The 17,844-nt window shown below is 42.8% G+C and overlaps 1 protein-coding gene across 1 annotated transcript in view; it reads right to left on the bottom strand.

The window, feature by feature from the left end:
* LOC307247973 (exostosin-1) overlaps window positions 1-17,844 on the bottom strand; it is a gene marked incomplete at both ends in the record, with an annotated part of 239,236 nt that overhangs the window by 47,632 nt on the left and 173,760 nt on the right. Inside the window, 3 exons of the mRNA XM_080024150.1 lie at window positions 1,204-1,322; window positions 11,869-12,001; window positions 17,236-17,355. Coding sequence (XP_079880276.1) covers window positions 1,204-1,322; window positions 11,869-12,001; window positions 17,236-17,355 — 372 coding nt within the window. The remainder of the gene's footprint in view (window positions 1-1,203; window positions 1,323-11,868; window positions 12,002-17,235; window positions 17,356-17,844) is intronic.

Genomic DNA, 17,844 nt, shown 5'->3' on the forward strand with positions numbered 1-17,844 from the left:
GACCAGTCAGTTCTTGAAGTTGATGTGTTGAAAGCAGGAAAAATGGGCAGGCATAAGTATCTGGGCAACTTTAACAAGGGCCAAACTGTGATGGCTTGACCACTGGGTCAGAGTATCTTTAAAAGAGCAGGTCTTGTGGGGTCTTCCTGGTATGCAGTGGTAAGTAGCTACCGAAAGTGATCCAAGGAAGGACAACGGGTGAACCGTCGACAGGGTCATGGACACCCATGGGTTCATTGGTGCATGTGGGGAGCAAAGTCTAGCCCGTCTGGTCCGATCCCACAGAAGAGCTACTGTAGAACAAATTGCTGAAAAAGTTAATGCTGCTATGATAGAAAGGTGTCAGAACACACAGTGCATCACAGCTTGCTGTGTATGGGCTGCGTAGCCACAGACCGGTCTGAGTGTCCATGCTGACCCCTTTCCACCGCTGAAAGTGCCTACAATGGGCAGAGCTGTTTTAGCGGCAAGAGGGGCAGCTTCACAATATAAGTGGTTATTAGTGGTTTAATGTTGTGGCTGATCGGTGTATTTACGTCAAGTTTAAGAGATTTGAAGATCCTGTGAAAGGTGATATTTAAAAAATCAAATTAAATGACATACTGTAGCTTCTCATTAGTGATGAAAAGTTCAGCTCTTTTTGGAGATTTTTACGAGTGACTCAATAAATAGCTCGCCGAAGTGGTGCGGCCCATGCAAGGTGTGCTGTTACCTAGCTGTACACTATATTTGCGTTTGTTACATAGACTGTTATTGAAAAGAGACTGACAAGGTTCAAAGATGTCCGGTAAAATAAAATATTTTCGGACATTGGACCGAGTTTTACAAAAGTGGTGTAAAGGTGCAAGAGCACTCAGAAACGGTAGCGGCGCCAAATCCCAGATCCCAAAAGTTACATAGAGAGGACAACAGAGGCTCTGATTTGGGAATGGAATTCATACAAGAATCATTGACTTCCTTCAAAAAATTGTTTTTAAGAAGAAAACAAAGTGTACATCAGTCACAATTAGTCAGATATGAACTATGCCTTCATCCTTTCTTCGCTTTAATTTAATCCTCGGTAATTATTTTCTGCTTGTGAGTAGAAGATTCGCTGCGGGGCTTGTGGCGAATGCATGACTCACAGCTCCTCAGTTATTTCAAAGATTTGTTTGCTATGAACGAATCATGCATGGGTCTTCACTACGCATCACTACTTCCCACCTGTGCGCAAAACTTGGACTTGGCTACAGCGATGATGAGCTTCACCAAGGGGGAGATCTGGGCCTGCAGCGGTGTCACCACGTGGATCACTGCGGCAAACTGCTGAGGCGGGAGCTCACCTGAAAAACAGACACAGCAGAGAAATCTTATATGAGTTTGAGTTTCAATAAATGCAGGGTGTTATTGCAGATATCGTGAACATCACATATTTGTTCCTTAAATGGCAATATTAACTAAGCCTCAGTACCATTTCAATTTACAGTATAAAAAAAGAAAAAATGTATTGGTACTGGTATTGAAAATACTGAATTAAAGGTCATATACTTGTTTTAAATTAAAAAAAAACATGTCTGGCTATCGCTAAACTATAACAAAAATGTAAAGCTATAGCTTAATGACGCATTTCATCCCACTGTATAAACCGTGGAGTTTTTTGGGGTATTTTTGGGTCCTTGAAGCTAAAGAGAAAAAATACTGATCGATCGGTATTGAATGCCAGAGGATGTTTTGGGCAACGGCATGAAAGTGCAGATTCCAATATCAAGCCCTCGTAATATCTTGAAGACGATAATATTGTGACGCTAACGTAAGAAACTAGAAACAGGATGTTGCACCGCTCCATTTTTTTCCCGCCAAAAGTGAAGGCAAGTCGTGCTTTGCATTTTTAAAGCTTGGACTGCATGAGAAGCTGCAACAGAGTGGTACTATAAGTTTCTCGATAGCAAGGCGTTCAATGGGGTTGAGCTACGAACGGTTAAAAATGATGGGAACCAACATTTAACAAAAAAGTCTGGGTTGAAAAAAAGCGAACCCACCCTTTAACCAATATCAAGAGGACACACTTTATTATTAACTCGATTTTCCATATTAGCGAAGCCATTCTAGGGACACACGCAGCAACAACATAGCAGGCATCGCAGGCGTGTGGGTGTGGGAATTGGGGAACATGCATCCTCATGGCTAAGTGGAGGCAGAGCGCTCTTTAGAGCACCGCCATCCATCTCACTGACACATGACTGCAAGTCTGGTCTATTTATGGAGCCGCAGCACGTGGCCTCGAGGTCTCTCAAAAACCAGGGCTGGCTCCTCCATCCTATTCATTGAAATAAAAGGAAAAGGGAGCCCAGGTGCCCACACCCAGGCACCCACGCGCGCAGGCACGCAGGCGGCACACACGCACACACACACACACACGCGCACACACACACACACACACACACACACAACGTGATCTTTTCTTAATGACTGGGTCCGGAAGACCAAACAAAATTCACCAAGAGCTTCAAGGCGTTTCTGTGAGAAATAATATACCCCATTATAACCCTCTTTCTTGAGCTGCAAATAGAGGTGGAAAGCAACGAGTGACAACTGCTCGAGTGTTGTTTTAATTTATTATGTACAAAAAACATTTTGACACAAATACGTTTGACTTGAGTTTGGTTCGAACAAAGCACTACTCCTTGTTACATCTTTTACATCATCATTTACCAGACTCTTATGGCCAAAGCCACTTACAATTATTCATACACCGATGGACACAGCCATCAGGAGCAATAAGGTGTAAAGTGTCTTGTGCAAGGATGTTACAGCATGCTAGCAGGAGGAGCCAGGAATCGAACTGGCAACCTTCCGATAAACTAGACGACCCACTTAACCTCCAGAGCTCCTGATCCCAAATATTTGGATAATTGTTGACAAATTGAGATTTATTTAACTAAAATAAAATTGGCTTATTAATTATTTTCAATATCCTTCAAATTTTTTCCTTAGTTTTTGTGTCTGTTATTCACAAACAGGTTAAACAGCCTATTTCAACCTACAATTATTTATATTCTCAGAGACATTTAGAGCGAAAAAAGGCATCCAATAAGCATTTAGTTAAGTAGTTGAGTAAACTACTTATATACTGTCACTGGAGTCATTTTTCTCATCACTACTTCAACTTAGACCCATCGAAATGATCTCTTCAGTAGCGGTACTCTACAGCATTTCCAGCACCTATTTATTCATTTTTCATGTATACTTTATTAATCCCTCTGGAGGAAATGTCCTCTGCGTTTGACCCATCGTATACTTAGGAGCAGTGGGCAGCTGCAGTGCAGCACCTGGGGACCAACTCCAGCTCTTCTGTCAGTGCCTGGGTCAGGGGAACCAACATGAGTATTAACCTCTAACATACAGGTATTTTGATGGTGGGAGGATACTGGAGCAACCCCACACAAGAAAGGGGAGAAGCTGGAAACTCCACACAGAAAGGACATGGGACGGCCAGGATTCGAACCCATGACCACCTTGCTTTGAGGAAACAGTGCTAACCACTGTCTGACGAGCGTCACCGAAAGGCCCCCCTACCCAGAGCAGGCCTGTCCATTAGGCAATATAGGCAATCGCCTAGGGCCCTGGAATGGTTGGGGCCCATGCAAGTTCAGGGCCGGCTCATCCTATAGGCGACATAGGCAGGCTCTGATGGCACCGAGGAAGAGGGAGCCGGGAGGCGGCGGCGGGCGCAACACAACCACAACTGCACATCACCACTGCTCTGCTCCTGTCAGCCGAACAGAGATCGGAGTGCGGGTGCAGTTGTTTTCCGGTGCTATTTTCAGTTTAGTTACTGGTTGAAAAAAAAATATCCCGCATGCAAATAGCTTTCTTGATTTACTATCACAGTATTGGGTGACGGTTATGATGGTGCATTTCCTTTGCATAGTGGTTATAAAATGTAGATTTTCAGAAAGATGTTTACGTTCTTTCTTAACACGTTCTTAACAATATTTGTATATATATATATACAATTTTAGTTAATGGGGAAAGTCTTGATAATAATGAAATGACTGCAAAATATTTGTTTCCCTATAAAATCTGCGGTCTTTGCACTTTACTTTCTAAATAAAATCTAACAACAACAATATCTGCTGAAACTTTCAAACAATACCATTTTGCCCTCATTTGTTTATAAAGAAATCACGCTGTGAAAATATCATTTGTTGATTTTCATGACAATTTTTATTGTGACATTTATTCTGAACCAAGAATTTTACAGAAGAAAGAAATTAATAATTTACAGACGTGGACGACCCCAGGTAATGCACCTGACGAGGGGTCCCTAACGAGGGGATACCAACACCGGGAAAATTATCTTACGTACACCACATTTCAGTGCAAATAAGGTCAATATGTAAATAAAATGTGTACATTAATAAAACAATAATAGGGCCGAATAGGTTGTCTTAAGTTGTCATAGTTGTCAGACAGACAGCTTTATAAGATGTCAAACTTGAACCACGAGATGTCTGAGACATCCTGGTTCAATTGTCGTGGGCCAGACACTTTTAGCCCAACAATGCCAAGGAGAATAATAATAATAATAATACAAATCTGAACAATAACAATAGCATTCCAGCCCTGAGGACTTGACCCCTAATATCGAAGAAATATAATAATATATAATAAATAATAGGCAGTACACCGGGTCCAGGCTAGTCAGTGTGACGTGTGCAAGGCCTATTTGCAATGCTGTAGATTACACGCAACCACATAAATTGTTTGTAATGGAATACACATGAAGGTGATGTTTTCACAAAGCTGACGCTGGTGGTAAATTATGACTAAATTATAAAAGGAATAAATAAAACCTGACTCATCATCCTTACACCATGTTGTGCGTTTTTGGGCATTAGCCTCCGATAAAAATGGTTGCTGAATGGTGGCCAAGCCAATACCAGCAACACCATATATGTCTTCATCTGTCCATTGTTATTGTTGTTAGTTATGTAATAATTGCATTAATAATACTATGGTTCCACCACCAGGGCAGGGAGTGTGTGTGCGTGTGTGTGTGTGTGTGTGTGTGTGTGTGTGTGTGTGTGTGTTGGGATTACTGTTAAGAGTTCAGAAGTCCTGACCGTCGGGACAGATTTTGCTGGGTAGAGGTTCAATTATGTTTGGGGAGGCGGGCCAAATTTCAAGAACTCGCCTAGGGCCCAACAGACCCGCTGGCCGGACCCGCCCGTATCCAAAGGGTGAGAATGCATTCCAACCGTAGGAACAAATTGCAAATGAAAACCTTTTAAAACGAGGTATGAGGAGAGCACTGAGAATCACTCAGCATTCTCCGGCTGTTGTATGTCTCAAGGCCAAGGCCACCCGGGAGCGTGTAAATAATGCTTTTAAAATCCACCTCTGTCAAAACAACCAGACACGCTAAAATTTCCCAAAAATATTTTCAATTGCACATTCTTATTACTTTCACTTAGTTATTTATTAACACGGCCAATAATTATCAAGCCATTGGAAATGTTGTTTAATAATTTAGTTTTGGTAATTAACATTTGTATAAACAGCCATTTCATAATCATTGTGGCTGACTATATAATGATATTTCCACTCGAGGGAGATGAGATCATATGAACTACTGCTGGATTGATTTGTGATCTGATAATAATATGTGTCCCACCACAGCAAAAGCCGCCATCTCGCGCATTTCTGAAATCGCCAGGGCAGCCAAATAAGTTGAAAAAACCTTTCTTGAAGGAAAATTGTATTTTTCCAGATTCGTGGTCCTTTGTGTTCTTTTTTCCTCTCAACGTACCGACTTTGATTTATAAATAGTAGAAAAATGTAAACCGTGGAGATAAATATTCCCGTTACATTACATGGGGCGCTGAACAACGCCTATCGATCGTTTCTTGAAAGCGACGTCCAGGTGAAGATCAGTCATCCATATTCCATGTGATGTGAAGTCACAATGTGAAACCGTTTTGATAGAGTTCAACCTTTAAATCGTACTACTCTTACGCACACGGAGCCACTATTGTGCAACGGCGAAGAAGAAAAACCCTTTGCGTCACGCACCTACGTCACTTCCGTAAACAGGCGGTTAAAGCGCTGCACGGGGGTGTGACTCCTAATATTGATAGACTCTACAATTAGTTGTGTTGTCCGTACTTTTAAACTCCAAAATAATTCCACTTTTCTCAAAAGCCGCCTAATGACCCTAAAGTACGCGGTGGGTCACATATAATATTAAAGGATAGGATAGACATTGTTGAAAGGAGATAAAACCTTTTTCTTCACGGCATCAGATTTTCCCCCTTTGACTGTGATTAACAAAGGTTTAAGGCTTGAAAATGCAGAGCAGTAGGTTGCCTTCACTTTTAGGTTTTTTTTAGGGGACGTAGCCAAAAGAGCTGATTTACAGTGAGTGCAAAAAACGACTTTCATATAAAAAAATGTCAACAATTGCTCAGTCACAATGTGAGCTTCCTGTTTTCAAAAAGAAGATTTAACATGGTTTTATTTTAAGGCTTTAAGGTTTGGCCCGTTCAAGCACGGCATTCAAGCACACAGAAAAGCTGCAGCAGAGTGGTAAGTTTATCAACAGCAACGCGTTTACATTTGTGCTGTCCTTGTTTCAACTATATTAACTGCACCAAACATACATTGTGAAACTCGACTTTTGCTTGATATTGAGATAAATTTGTATTTTAAGATACAAAGAGAAACAACATTCTTGAGGTGACGTAAAAATATCTATTTAATGGGTTTGCTGCTAGGCCAGCGCAGCTCGTGGTCGCTTAAAGAGATTAGAAGAATATTTATTCATCACATGACACACCACACTATAACACATATACACACACACACACACACACACACACACACACACACACACACACACACACACACACACACACACAAACACACACACACACACGCACATGCTTTTTGGGTGGTGGCCAGTGAAATGTGGCCTCATTTCACCCATCCTGGCTTGTCCTTCCTCCGGGGGGGCCAGCCAGGAGCAGTGGGCCGCATTCGTCGACACGCCCGGGGACCTGCTTCCAAATGTCCATCGCTGATCAGACAATGTTGATGGGTGCATGTTTTTGGTGGGGGTCCTTACTGACGTTAGGTGGAGGAAACCCCATGTGAGCACGGGCAGAACATGCAAACTCCACACAGAAAGGCTCCTTTTTGGGAGATAACCCGCCAGAGCCTGGGGCACTGTTGGCACCGATTGCGCTGTGGATCATGTGGGGCTGTGTGTGCCACAGGCTTTAAGTTATTTTCTTGTGGGAAGGAGGATGGTATGTCTGCATTTGGTGATGGCTTATTATTGATTAATATCTCTGTCACTATGCGTGAAGCAACCTTTACCTCTACTAAATTCTACTTGGGTTACTGAGTAAAAGTTTTACTTTGTCATGTGTTTGTCTGCTCTACGATCTGCAGGCTGCAGAGCTTCCGTGAGGAAAAATTGTTTCCACTGCTTTATTAAATGACTGCGTGAAATTGCTGTTCGTTTAATTTATTTCAACATCAATGTTTAATTAAAATGGTCTCAAGACGAAACTGTAATCAATTCGACTTCATATCGGAAGACAAAACACCTGCTGTGTCCGTGTGTGGCGCTTAAAAAAAAAAAAGGTCATTATGCCTTTATCAGCAAGGTGCCCCACCCGAATTTCAGCGCCAGAAACACCGCCGCACACACCTATTGTAGTCTCGATCAGTGACATTCCAAGTGTCTTGCTCATAGAAAGTAAAAAAACTACAAAAAAAAAAGGTGATTAAAATAAAAATATTCCGGCCGTTGATTGAGGTTAAGGGGGCACATGTGTAAAATAGAACTCGAACTGACTCCCCCCAATCACTGACCACCCTGGGGACAGTGTCACCCGCTCATTAGCCCTTCACGCCAAAAAAAAGGGGACTGCTACTCCGACAGAAGAAATGCCAGACGCTGACCCAGCGGACCCCGGAAAGCAGCGCAGACACGGCGACAAAGCAGGGAACAGAATCTTTATTTTCTCTCTCTCTCTCTCTCTCTCTCTCTCTCTCTCTCTCTGGCAGAGCTACGGCGAAGGGTTTGTTATTTCATGCTGAATCAAGTCAAATACGCAATGAAAAACTCATCTTACTTGCCATGAAACGGAGAGATTGTGCTCCGCGAGCGAGAAGCTATCGGGTTTCTTTTTCCTTGAGTACTTGTTTTCAGAAGCAATTTTTTTCTCTTCTTTTTTTTTTTTTCTTTTTCTTTATTTTTTTTTTTTTTACACAATTCTTATTTTGCCACAAAGAGGAACTAAAATTCACTTGTCATCAAGATGATGGAATGTACACTTAATAGCGATCTCTCGTCTCCCATTACAGACGACCTCTCATCCTCTCTCACTTTCTGTCTCTGTTTCGGCTTTTTTTTTTTTCCTTTATCTTCTTTTCTATTATTTTTTTTGCTACGAGGGAGAAATCCAATTATTTCCGCCCTCCTCTGTGCTGGCATGTCTTCATAGGTCCTGTGCAGCTTTAAAAGCAGTTGAAAGAGGATTGTGAGTTAGCAGCCCCAGAGGGACGCAATTGTGATTCTGTAACCACACACACACCCACACGCACGCACGCACACACACGCACACGCACGCACACACACGCACACTCAAACAAGTCATCACAGTCTCCCACAGTAGGCGTTGTTTATTTTAGCAGAGAGACTGTGTTTGCATCAGATAGATTCACATCGGATCCTTCCTCCTATAGGCGAACCACTTCAGCATTTTGACAAACTCTCCGTCTGGGGCATTTATTGCTCCACACAGGGAGGATTGAGACCTCCATGGCCCCCTGGGCGATTAAGCTCAAAGCCCCCTCACCCCCTGTCGAGCTTATTGAGATGAACACAGAGCTGCCTCGCTCATGTAGATCTAGCAAGACAAGAGCGAATTTCCATTATTCATTTACTTTAAGTGGAATTATAAATATGTCCCTGGCACACCTGAGGAGTTCACAGGGCACAGTTGTTGAAAAACGCTGAATTAAACACACACAGGCTCGCAAACAATTCATCCATGGCGAACTAATCTTTTGAATGACTCTGGGAGCGAGTGGAAGTTCGACTCACAGATTTAATAATTCTTTAATGTTCTCGAGCTGAACCCACTCTGATTCTGATTCCTGTTCACCGGAAGTCTCTCAGCCTCTGGAACTTTCTGTTCCATTCCATGGGCCGGAGGACTTCCCATCGTATTTCTTTGCACATGCACGGGCCCCCAGGCACTCTGGGTGCTCTGGATGACCCGATGGTAGATCCGGCCCGAGTTGCACAAGAAAACCAGAGACAGAGATCAATTAGTAATTAGGAAAATCATCTTTTGCACATGATAACCATTAGTCGGACCTTTTAAACTGCTCCAACGTGGATTTTGTCACAGCCAGTTCAGCACGAACTTCTCACACTTCCGAGGGGAAAGAAAGTTGGGCGCGGTCAGCTATCAAAAGTTATTGAAAGTTAGCAGAGGGAGACTGTCATATAGATGCCGGCGTCGACAACAACTCATTCCCCTCGTAGGAGTATCGGAGATGACAGCAGCTAAAATGGTGATTTACCGCGCGGGCATAAACCTTTACCACTCTGCCTCTCCCTCTATCCATCTCCCCCTCTCATCCCCTCCAGCCTTCTCTCCCTCCGCTTGTCCCCTTGCGTCCACAATTCCACAGGGGAAGGCAAACATCCATCTGAGTTACAGCGCCTCGTCCACACGCACACAAAAACACGCTCTTAATCCCTCTCGTTTTGGCCTTCTCCGCTTGTTTCTTGCACTGTCAATAAAGTTTCCTAACTCCTAACTCTCCTTCCAGACGACGGGGGAGAATGTCAACATCCCGACGCAAGCGAGCAATCTCTTTCACTAAAGGCCCAGTGAGGGCAATTTGGCCCAAACTGAATGCCGGCACCATCCGACGCTAATGGGATTGTTTTTAATCGGAGGAGAGAAACTAGCAACCTCACCTGGATGTTGAAAGGCTCATCTTCTGCAATACTGTACTTGTTATGTTATTATATTGTTATAACTATTTTGTTTTTCAATAGTTTTTCAAATGTTTCACAATCAAAATGTGAGTCATTGATGCAGATCGATATTTTGAATTATTGTTAGGTTTATTTATTTATATAGTTACTTTATATATTTGTTGTTAATTTGCAGGTTTATTTTAATTGTTTATTGTTAATTTTTTGATTCATTGTATATTGCCCATTTTTTCTCACGAGTTAATTTGGGGATGTATTTTTTTCTTTAATTGATAATTTTTGGAAGATTTTTCTTATTTATTGTTATGTTTATTTTCAATCAATCTATTATATTCTAATTTCTAGTAGTACATTTTAGGTTTATTCTATATTATTTATCCATCCATCCATCCATCCATCCATCAATATTTTGCTGTATTCCAAAACCTTCAAAGTTTGTTCCAAAACTTTTTTTAAATTCTTTTGTAGTTAAGACTTAAAGCTGCAGCCCAAAATCTCTTCCAGAGCGAAGGCCACAACGGCATGCCAGCAGAGCCTGCACGCCAACCCAGAGGGGTCAGCGGATATCAGTTGTGGAATAATTACTGCTACTTCTCTCATAGGGGTCGCTGTATTACAATGGAATGGCTGAACCGGGTGGGCCAGGTACACAAAGCAGAGAACCTAGCTTACAGGACAAAACTAGATTGGCTTTTACGCTTACCGGACAAACACAAACACAACCTAAATCCCTAAGGAATTTCATTTCAGCTAAAGGAACATTTCTTGTGAAAATGTTGCACGGACTTGCACGTTTTTACGAGTCTCTTTTAAAGGTTGTGACACCTTTGAGAAATTTGCAGGTTTAACAACAAATTATTTGTTTGATAAAAACTTTGAGTAAATGTCAACAGATCCTCACAATTAGGTCCTGACACTACTTCAACTCCTCTGGAAACCTCAACTGTAAATTTAGGGAAACCTTTTTTTTTTCACTCAAACTGGCAAAAAAATGAGTCAAGAACACTGAGTTTTGCAAAAGAAACAATAAGCATGAAGCAATTTAGAAAATTATAATGAAAAAGATTTAAGCTTAAAACACAAAATGCTGTACTTATAACCACACTTACTGTATATGGTATTAAGATCTATTTTCAAATTGCAGTGTTTTATGGCTTGTTTAAGAGTTCTTTATATGGAACATAAATTCAGCTTCCTTCCAAACACAGCAAAAAGGACATCGATACGAGCTGAGAACAGGCGACAGGTGAGACACGTTTAGCCAGAGGATCCTATTTACAAAATGCTCCATGCATAAATGTAACCACAGCTGATCCATCGATCTGTGTGCATAGGCCTGCTGCATGTGGTAATGAGGTCGGGAAATTTATGCAACACCTCACGTCATTAACATGCAGTCCTGTAGGTATCAGAGTTTAATTTAATACCTTTTAAGACCATTTTTAATTGTAATTAATTTAAGGTATTTACCATATATTTGGAAGAGAGAGAGAAGTATTAGGTAGAAATATGTGTATGGACATGTTATAAACTAAGTTATTCTACAAATTGTTATTAGAACAGTTTCCTTTAGGTCAGACAGTTAGGTCAGTGATGAGGAACTGGAATAAATCGAACCAGTACATTTCATCCACAGAACATCAGACAAGACAGGTCTTTTCTTGGATTTCTCTCTACCGGTACATATGAAGGAAATGTTCTTAAACTCTAAGCGCTTGGCTAAGGGTTTTAAAAATTTTGACTCTGAACGTTAACCTTCAAATTAATACCTCATCATTCTTTATTTATGAGGTATTATTATTATTTAATGGTGATATTTAAGGACAACAACTTGCAAAGCGGGGGCTCTAACAGGGACTTACCCAGGGTGGCATAGTAAAAAGGGAAGCGGGCAGGGTCTGTGGAATACTGGGGGAGGGCGTAGAGACCCCCGGGCAGGGCGTTCCACAGTAACCCACTGCGGGAGACTTGGGAGTGCACTCGGTCCTGGATGATCTGCGGTCAAAACAGAGAGAGAGATAGAGAGAGGGAGAGAGAGAGAGATAGATAGAGAGAGAAAGAGAGAGTGTGGGAAATAATGTGTTAGTGGGTGATACAGGCAGCTGCCATTGATTCAGAACCACGGACAGTTCCCATTGAGCTGGTTAACCTAGTGCCCACTGAATTGGTGATGGAGGGGAAGACTGGTTTGGAATGGTGAAAATGAAATTTGTCTTTCCATTAAAATGACTGAGAATGAATCACTTCATTCTCAGTATTGTTAAAAAATAATAGGGAACAAAGCCCATAAGGCGCAAGAACACTCACTATTGTTTTTTTATCCACTACAAAGAGATGTAGGTGTGGGGTGTCGGGGAAAACGAAGAATGAAAAGCAAAAGAACATGGAGGAAATAACAAAGGAAGGAAGGAAGGAAGGAAGGAAGAAAGAAGGAGAGAAGGATGGAGGCAGGGAAGGATGAAGGCAGGGAGGGAAGGAAGGAAGGAAAGAGGACAGAGGAAGGGTAGACCAAAAGGCGGGAATGAAGGAAGGAGAGAAGGTAGGAAGAGGGGGGGAAAGGATCCCTTCTAAGAAGTAAAGAAAGAAGGAATGGAGGGAGTGAGGGAAGGACGGAAAGAACGAGGGAAGGAAGGCAGGGCGACAGCAGGAAAGAAACAAAAAAAGGGGAGGAATGAAGGAAGGAAGGAGGAAAAGGAGAGAAGGAAGGAAGAAATGAGGGAAGCAATGAAGGAGGTAGGGAGAGTGGGAGGGAAGAAAGGAGGGAAGGAAGCAAGGGAGAAGGAAGGAGGTAGGGAGGAAGAAAATAAGGTAGAAAGGAAGGAAGGATTCAGGGGGGAGGGAAGGGACGAAGGCAGGAAGGAGGGAAGAAAGCGAGTGGGGAAGGTAGAAATGAATGAAGGAAGGAATGGAGAAAGGAAGGAGGGGCGGTGCAAGATTTAAAACGGGGGGCGAGCAGAAAATGTGAGACGAAAGAGCGTGAGAGTGAAGATAATGGAGGGAAATGAAAAGGAGAGCAAATGGATGGAGTGGGGAGGAGGAAGTGAAGGTGACAGAAAGGGAGAGAGAGAGTGAGAGAGAGAGGGGGGGGGGGGATAAGGCTGAGAATGGAAGCCAAGAGGCGAAGAGCTGGAGGGTATTGCAACAGGTGGAGAAGAAAGACGTGTGATTTGTATCCTTATATCTCAGACACACACACACACACGCACACACACACACACACACACACACACACACACACACACACACACACACACACACACACACACACACACCAACCCTGGCTCATATCAAACCGCACCCACACGTCTCCAAATCCAGGCTGTGATGAAAGATGAAGAGTGACACACACACACACACACACACACACACACACACACGCACACGCACACGCACACGCACACGCACACGCACACACACACACACACGCACACACACACACTCTGCGGTCTCTTCCTAATTCCAGGGAGGGAGATGAAAGATGGGGAGTGATGTCCCAGCAGCCGGATGATCACTTAGCAGAGGAGGCTCGCTCCCCGAGGATGAAAGGCTACCTTTAACTACCACCTTTTGCCTGTTACGACAACAATTTCTCACGCGTAAAAAAACAAACACACACACACACACAAAGACACATACACACACACACACACACACACACACACACACACACACACACACACACACACACACACACACACACACACACTTCTCCTACCCTGCTTTGTTTGAGTGTCTCAGTTCATCTGTCTTCTCTTCCTTTTCCCCTTTTTATTCAGACAAATATGTATTATACCCAGATGGCCCCCATTCAACTCACAATGCTGAGTTGGGACTTCCAGGTTTTGGAATCAGCTGAGTGTATGTATTTTTCTATTCTTGTGAGTACTGGTCTCCAAATTGATTATTTTTTGCTTTGTGGTTTGGTTTATCTTTGAAATTAAATGGGAAAAATCTATCCATATGTCTGTCTGTCTGTCTGGCTGTCTGTCTGTCTGTCTGTCTATCTATCCATCTTTTCAACTGCACAACATTAGCTAAGAAACACAACCCTGTAAAAAAAAAAAGTGTATTTTTGAGCTTTTTCCAACTCCACAGGTCTGTTCTCCACTGATCTGTGAAGAATTAGATTTGGCAAGCCCCACCCTCACGCAGGCTGAAACTCAGACTCACAATAGACACACACACCCACACACACACAAACACACACACGCTCGCACACACACACACACACACACACACACACACACACACACACACACACACACACACACACACACACACACACACACACACACAAGCACACACACATGTCCCCCCCTGTGTGCAGACCACTGTGGCTATCAACAACGGCTCATTTCACCCGTTTAGCCTGATGGTGCGCTGGAGGAGGTTTTTTTTTGTATCACATCTGGACTACAGTGAATGTCTGCCAGTTGGCCTCTGCTCTAATTTCATCCTCCGCTGGCAACGAGCATCTGGTGGAATCACAGGGACCTCGGGTTTTGAGGAGGCGAGCGCATTATTGGTTCTTGTGAAATCACAATTGTTGTGAATTTCGGCCCTGATAGAAAGACTCATGATTGGATGCAGATCAAACTCATTATGCAAATTACATTGATTTTTAGCGTTAATCAAGCGTTTCCCAAACCTTTTTTTTGCCACGGCACACTGTTCACAATCATATAATCCCACGGTACGTGGCTATCCTATTAACCACTAAAGATGTCACATACTTGTCTAACTATGCTTATTATTTTGGCCTACAGATAGCGATGCAAGACTCGTAAACGATTTGTTTGGAGAAAACTGCGTTTTTTAAATGACTCACTCTGGCAGAAGAGTGGGCGAGCGAGTCGAAAAAGAATTACTCAGAGTAGTAAGTGGCAGGACTAAAATCCAGACCAAAGCATTTGGCACGATTCATAATGAATGTGATTTACTCTTTAACAAAACCGACTCTTCTAACTCTCTCAGAAGAGTCTTCAGGAGGACGACGCTTCAGGAAGTCCATCCTCGCTCACTGCATGTCAAACCAACTGACTCAAATAAATGAAGTGTCAGAAAATCCAGCCACTCTTTCCTGAGTGACTCGCCAAGAACTGAATCTCAAAAAAGAGTTGAAAGTTTCATCGTCACTTTCAGAGTGAAACTCGTTTTGCTGGAACTGCTATTCTGTCCGGAACTAACGAAGTGTGAAGCCTTGAAATTTTGATCTTGCAACACAAGAGACAATTTCCATTCTTTATTTTTTTAATTAGAATTTGAAAAGATACTCACAGCACACCTGGCAAGCTCTCACAACACACTGGTAAACATGATGATATCATGAAATATCCACAATATTTGAATATAGGTAGTAGTTTGTGATTCCGATTACTGAATGCTAACTATTCTTGTCTGAAGTAAAAAATAACTCATGTTCAAACAAGCTGAGGTAATTGAAGATGCTAACTTAATTAGTGTTTGGTTACGTAGACTAACTCACGATGGTATTGTACCGTATTCATACCTGCTTTTAGCTACATTGTAATTCCGTTTCATTCAGCTTACAATTACACCGATCAGCCACAACATTAAATCCATTGACAGGTGAAGTTAATAACATTGTTCATCTCCTTCCAATGGCACCTGTCAAGGGGTGGGATATATTAGGCAGCAAGTGAACAGTCAGTTCTTGAAGTTGATTTGTTGGAAGCAGGAAAAATGGGCAAATGTAAGGATCTGAGCGACTTTGACAAGGGCCAAATTGTGATGGCTAGACGACTGGGTCAGAGCATCTCCAAAACAGCAGGTATTGTGGGGGGTTCCCGGTATGCAGTTGTTGGTACCTACCAAAAGTGGTCCAAGGAAGGACAACCGGTAAACCGGTGACAGGGTCATGGGCGCCCATGGACTCAGTGATGCGCATGGGGGGCAAAGTCTCCCCTGTCTGGTCCGATCCCACAGAAGAAAAGAAAAAAGTTAATGCTGCTATGATAGAAAGGTGTCAGAACACATAGTGCATCACAGCTTGCTGTGTATGTGGCTGCGTGGACGCAGACCGGTCAGAGTGTCCATGCTGACCCCTGACCACCGACAAAAGCGCCTACAACGGGCACGTGAGCCTCGGAACTGGACCGTGGAGCAGTGAAAGAAGGTGGCCTGGTCTGATGAATCATGTTTTCTTTTACATCATGTGGATGACCAGATGCGTGTGCGCCGTTAACCTAGGAAAGAGATGGCGCCAGGATGCATTATGGGAGGAAGGCAAGTCGGTGGAGGCAGTGTGATACTCTGAGCAATGTTCAGCTGGGAAACCTTGGGTCCTGGCATTCATGTGGATGTTACTTTGACATGTACCACCTACATAACATTGTTGCAGACCAAGTACACCCCTTCATGGCAATGGTATTGTTAAAGATTGGTTTGAGGAATATGACAAAGAGTTCAAGGTGTTGACTTGGCCTCCAAATTCCCCAGATCTCAATCCGATGGAGCATCTGTGGGATGTGCTGGAACAACAAGCCCGTTCCATGGGGGCCCCACCTCACAACTTACAGGAATAAAAGGATCTGCTGCTAATGTCTTGATGCCAGATACCCCAGGACACCTTCAGAGGTCTTGTGGAGTCCATGCCTCGACATGTCAGAGCTGTTTTGGCGGCATAAGGGGGAGCTACACAATATTAGTGGCTATTAGTAGTGGTTTTAATGTTGTGGCTGATTGGTGTATATTTGTCAAAGGATAGCTGCTAGTCTTTATAATTGAATTGGGAAGATGCTTATTTCATTCAGGGATTATGAGATAATGCTTACTTTATCATTCGATCCAAACAAATTATTCGCTTCAAAGAAATTCTTAGCAAGTTTCGCAGATTTATGAACAACACAGAACGTTTCATGTTGTTCCTAAAGAACACGGTCATCAAAATGTTGTCACTTAACAAATCTATACATGTGCCATCCAGCACTCGAATGATAGAATGACATTTGCAAGTCTCGCTCCCTTCACCAGGTGACAGGGTGAGCAACAGGCGTCTATTAGAAAGGAAGATAGCCACAGTCTATAATCATGATAAATGTGATGAAGCCATGTGGTGGTGGGAGTCTGAGAGAAGGATGTAGGTACTTAGTAAATCACTTGTCTTGTCTGCGCTTGTCAAACAGGGCGGACGGCGAAACAGAAGAACTCCACCTGGAACAGCCAGACGTCTCAAACCTCTTTCAAATAACTTGTTGTGGGAGCTTTACCTCAAGTGTAGTTAAGACAATTTTGGCGACAGAAGAGAAGTAGGCATCCCAGAGGAACTGGGTCTGCTGGCGGAGAGCAAGGATCCGGTCTCTGCTCACAGAGCGGGCAATGGAGGGAACCTGGAAGAGAAGGAGGGAGGGAGACAAGGTGGGAGATCTCTATCAAGGACGTAGGTTTCAGGAAAGGACAATTCTGGTGAATTAAATTGCATGTTAATAGACATCTTTTTTGTTAAAAGAGCTTAAGACATTGTCGACAAAGCACATGATGGCATCATCACCAGCAAGTTATTGAATTGGACCAGATTCAACCACAGCTATAATTTAAGTTGTTATTTCAAATTTCAAGTTTTCAAGTCAAGAGGAGATTGTCAGGCAGAGCAATCTAAAATGTGTCGCCTTAGTTTTCAGGCACTACCTGGTTTCATGTACTCTTATATCGATTTAAAGAAGTATATTATATTTCTGGGCTTCTATTTTGAAGACTGCCATAACCACCTGGTGAGAGTTCGGTGGAAAAGAGACAAAGAAGTGTTGATGTATACAGATTCTGGAATCACCCCAAAACCTGTGATTTTATACATCCCACGCTCCCTGACTAGAGTTATG

The sequence above is a fragment of the Zeus faber genome, assembly GCF_960531495.2.
Source record: "Zeus faber genome assembly, chromosome: 2".
In the NCBI taxonomy this organism is placed as follows: Eukaryota; Metazoa; Chordata; class Actinopteri; order Zeiformes; family Zeidae; genus Zeus; species Zeus faber.